General features: G+C 48.7%; 1 protein-coding gene across 1 annotated transcript in view; it reads right to left on the bottom strand.

The window, feature by feature from the left end:
- The window catches only part of LOC102852110 (neuronal PAS domain-containing protein 3-like), a 1291857-nt gene extending 1288072 nt beyond the window's left edge, over positions 1 to 3785 (bottom strand). Inside the window, exon 1 of the mRNA XM_006889981.1 lies at positions 3715 to 3785. Within this exon, the coding sequence (XP_006890043.1) occupies positions 3715 to 3785 (71 nt within the window). The remainder of the gene's footprint in view (positions 1 to 3714) is intronic.
- Between the last annotated feature and the right edge of the window lie 471 nt (positions 3786 to 4256).

Genomic DNA, 4256 nt, shown 5'->3' with positions numbered 1-4256 from the left:
GGGGCACACACCCTCCCGGCGGGGGACGGCGGGCCTAGGCCGAGAGGGGCGGGGAGGGGGAGGACACGTGGGGGGCTCCGGGCTTGACCGCTGTGAAAGTATTTCTGGGCATTTTCCAGCTGCTTTGCTCCACAGCGCTTTCTCGTACGCAGACACACCCCCCCTTCTCTCTCTCCACTTTCTCCCTCTCTCTGTGTGTGTGTGTCTCTCTCTCCACCACCCCACCCCCCTCCTCGTTGGGGGACTGTGAAGCCCGACTGCCGGCGCAACAACGCCACTCAGTTGCAGTTTCCAACACTTCCCTTTGGAGTAGCGCGGCCAGCGCGGGAGGGAGAAAGGAGAGAGAGAGGAACTCTGAGGTCGCGGGAGCGAGCGCGGCTAGGACACTATCCCCGCCGCCTCCGAGGGTCGCGGAATCCGCTTGGGTTAGAGGGTGCGCGGTCCGGAGAGCCCTTTGGACGGGCACAGCCGCAGCACAGACACCTTGTGGCTCCGGTTCTCCGAGCTGTTGTTGGTCCCAAACCCGAGCATATACATTGTCTACGCATGTACAGATCCGCAGACCTCAGAGTTCACAGGTGAAATCTCCACACATGTAAGTGCAGTTAGATAAAATGTCACTCTTAATTCAGATCCTCACACCTAGAACCCAGCTGCTGGCTTTTGGGGTATATAGTCCAGGCGGCTCCTCCTTTTTAGAATTCTCTGAGGCCTAGAGAAAGGGCCACGTTGCGGGGCCCAAACCTTAAATCCTGTTACCTGGGGTAGACCCTGATCAGATTGTTCTTACCGCTAAACCAGCCATCCGCTTGTGCGCTGCTTTTGACAGTCTTCCATTAGTCGTGTGCCAGGCAAGTAGTAAGCCCCCCTCCCAAGGATTTACACATTGAATAAATGGGGCGGGGTGGGGGGACTTCAGCCCCTATGGGGCTTTGCATTTCAAGTTCTAGAAGAAGTGGAAACATGCAGAGGGGTCCCCTTCAGTCTTACGATTCCAGTAAAGTAGGACTGGGAGTTGGAAACTTCAAAAACATAGTGTTTTGTTTTGTTTTTCATGGCAGAGATGTTTAATCTGCATGATGGTGTCTGACTTCTCTTTGGAGTACACTCTACAGGTAGGAGAAGATGAGAATAATTGAGAGACGAAGATCTGGAGAGAATGTTGCATACAAGATATACATGGGGTGGGGGAGTTGCCAGCTCGAAGGCTTGAGTCTAGGAGAGCTACTTAAATCTAAATAAAGCACATTGCTGCCCAAAGATGATATGTGGAAGGAGTTTGTGTTCTCTCAGCGGCTCACTTTTTGCTTGTCAGAGTCCCTACCCATGCCACTCCCTCATCAGACTATATCAAAACACTAAATGCAAAAATTGTTGATAAAATTATCACCATTCTCCTTAGAACACATACCCACTTCTCAAGGCAGATAATAAATCTTCCCCTTCACTTTCGTAAGCCTACCCTTGGTAGCCCACATTCTCAGCCAAGTGCCACAGAACCAAGGACTTGTGACCAAGTACTTGTCTCAAATACCTGTGGATAACCTTCTTGCCAAATGAGACCCACTGTCCTATCTCCAAATAAATGAAAAGACAGTAACAGGTGTCATCACCACTGAGTAATGATAGGTATAGCCAGTGAAGGCTGTTTATAGCCTTCGTAGCTCATCTTCCTCTCTGGCAGTACAACAGACTTAAAACAAGGGAGAAATACTAACGCATCCCAAAGACTAAAGTTCAGAGTTGTTTTAAAAGTCTTAGCCTTTAAAACTTCAGGGGAGATTGAGAGGCTTGATAAAGTCAGCCCAAATTCTAAAGGCGTAGTAGGAAAGCAGTTCAATTTCTAATAGGGTGTGTGTGTGTGTGTGTGTGTGTGTGTGTGTGTGTGTGTGTGTAGAGGGTAAGGTCTTGACTTTGGGGTGAAATTGGCCCTGGGGTGACCTTTCTCTCAGACTCCACAGATGAGGCCAGCTCTAACAAACATGTCAAAAGCAAAGCAAACAGGATGGAAATCCATGATCACCCTGTGCACCCAATTCGTATCTTAGGGGTTAGCTGAAGTCCTCTGGAAGTCTCTGGAATCATACAAAGGCCAAATGACTTTTCTGACCCTTGAGCTCTCACTTCCCAGGTCATATTAGTGTGACTATTACTTCTATTCCCTAGTTAAAGAAAGCCAGATTCTGTTGTCATTTAAATGTTTTATACGTGGCAAAAAAAATCCCAATTCATACCTAGACTATGAAAAGGGGGGAGGGGAATATAGGTTTTTTCTGGTCCTTTAAGTCTGAAAGATTAGAGAGCTCTGGTATTATAGATCCCTGCAACCTCTAAAGTAAAATAAAAGTGTCTGACAATGAATAGCCTCTTTTTGAGTTATTTTCAGGACTGTCTTTTTAAAACTTATGACAATATTCACAGTAGATAATGAAGTCTACAGAATATTTGCAACACTGGGCATCAACTTGGAAAACACTAAAATGCGTTATGCAAAGCCTGCACTGGTCACTGGGCCATTGGTGAGAGGGTACAAAATATGGCAGTGATAGATTATCTTAACCTTTCCAGTTTAAATACTGTTGGTTCAAATCAAAGGTTCTCAAATCAATGAAGTTTGAAATACAAGATTTAAAGAGAAGGAACTGTTATTTGAATTATGCATTGTGTATATTTTAAGCTAAATGCCATTGGCAAATCAGTCAAATGTTTAATTGTGTGTATTCTGGGAAACACAAATATTTAATTTCACACTTTCATATGTTCTTTTTTTCCCTTCAGCTTCTATGAATCTGAGTCCTGTAAGTGGAGAATTTATCTTTCAGATTTCAATGTTAGTTTTTCTCAGCGCCTTTTTGTCGAACACATTTTCGATAAAATCGTAGAAATTGGAAAGTTGTCATTAAGGGAAAATGTTAGGGTTATAGGGCTTTTGTTGATTAAAAAAATTCACTTTCCCTCTTTCTTGTATCAATGAATGCTTACTATTTTAATTGTCAGAAAACAAATTATTTAAAAATCTGGATCTATGTTAGGAAGAAATACAAATAAGTAGCACTTTAAACTTCCTTTTCACCACCTACCCTAACTTTGTAAAATTTGTCTCTTAACTCTCGGAATCTTACGCATTTGCATTATAATGCGTTTAAGATGAATACTTAACAGCGCCAAGGAGACTCGGATTTCAAGCTGTATTTCCCTGTAGTAACAGGTGACATGATAACACTATTATGTAGAATTGCCAAGTCTGCAGTTGCACGTGAAAATCGTTCCTATTCTGTTTGGAAACAAATGATCAATCAGCTCCCAGTGATCAATCGCCCCCCGGTTGCCCATCAGCGCGCCGGTCTGCACTCGGCAGAGGCAGAGAGAAATTCCGCAGCAAGGGGACGGGATCCCAAACTTTGCAAAAGCACCTAGAGCAGTGTCTCAGACTTCTCTGCAACTCCTCCGCTAGCGGGACTGAGACTCTGGATTTGGGGCCAGGCTGAGGGCAAAGGATCATTTCACTTGGCCAACACATTAAAGTGCTTTACAGTCCGGATTGTGAATATTGTCCCTCTTCCTTTCTTTCTCTCCAGTATACAGCGAGGGGCAGGCAAAGTGAGCCTTGGTGATGTGCGTGTGTGTTACAAGGCACAAAACAAGAGGCAAAGTGAGTCCCACCCCAGCACCCCGGGGCAGGGGCTCTATCCCAGCTCAGGCGGGACTACTCACCGCTGCTGGTAGGAGGTGATGCCCTGGACGTTCTGCGGGGTGCCATTGGCCGCGGCGCCGGCCCTCCCCATGCCCGCGCTGGCCGGCACCCCTGCGGCCGCCCCTCCGGCCGCCGCGGCCGTCACCTGCACGCTGAAATCCGGGAAAATGCGGATCATCGCCGCGGCTTCGGGGCCCGGACGCGGCGGCTCTGGGCGAGGGCTGGCGGGGGCTCGGGATCGGGCGGCGGCAGCGGCAGCAGCAGCGGCGCGAGCAGCGGCAGCAGCAGCGGAGCCAGGCACCAGCCTGCAATCCCATTAGTGAGCCGCGGCCACTGTGCGCGGCGGAGAGGCGCTTTGATGTGCGCGCGGCGGACTAGGGGGGCCCGGAACGCAAGGAGGAGGTGCGGGGGGCGTGCTAGGGACTTGCAAACAGCAAAACGTGTCAGGGTGGGGCCTTTTTTCCCTTTTGGGGGACGGTGGTGCTCCCCCCTCTTTGCAGGATGTTGCTCTCACTGGCTGCTCCGGCTGCGCCGCGCGAGCCCGGCTGAGGGAAGAAGGGGA

This window comes from Elephantulus edwardii, unplaced genomic scaffold (genome assembly GCF_000299155.1).
Source record: "Elephantulus edwardii isolate Elephantulus edwardi_28Jun2011 unplaced genomic scaffold, EleEdw1.0 scaffold00084, whole genome shotgun sequence".
Classification (NCBI taxonomy): Eukaryota; Metazoa; Chordata; class Mammalia; order Macroscelidea; family Macroscelididae; genus Elephantulus; species Elephantulus edwardii.
This window is presented reverse-complemented; position numbering and strand designations above follow the sequence as displayed.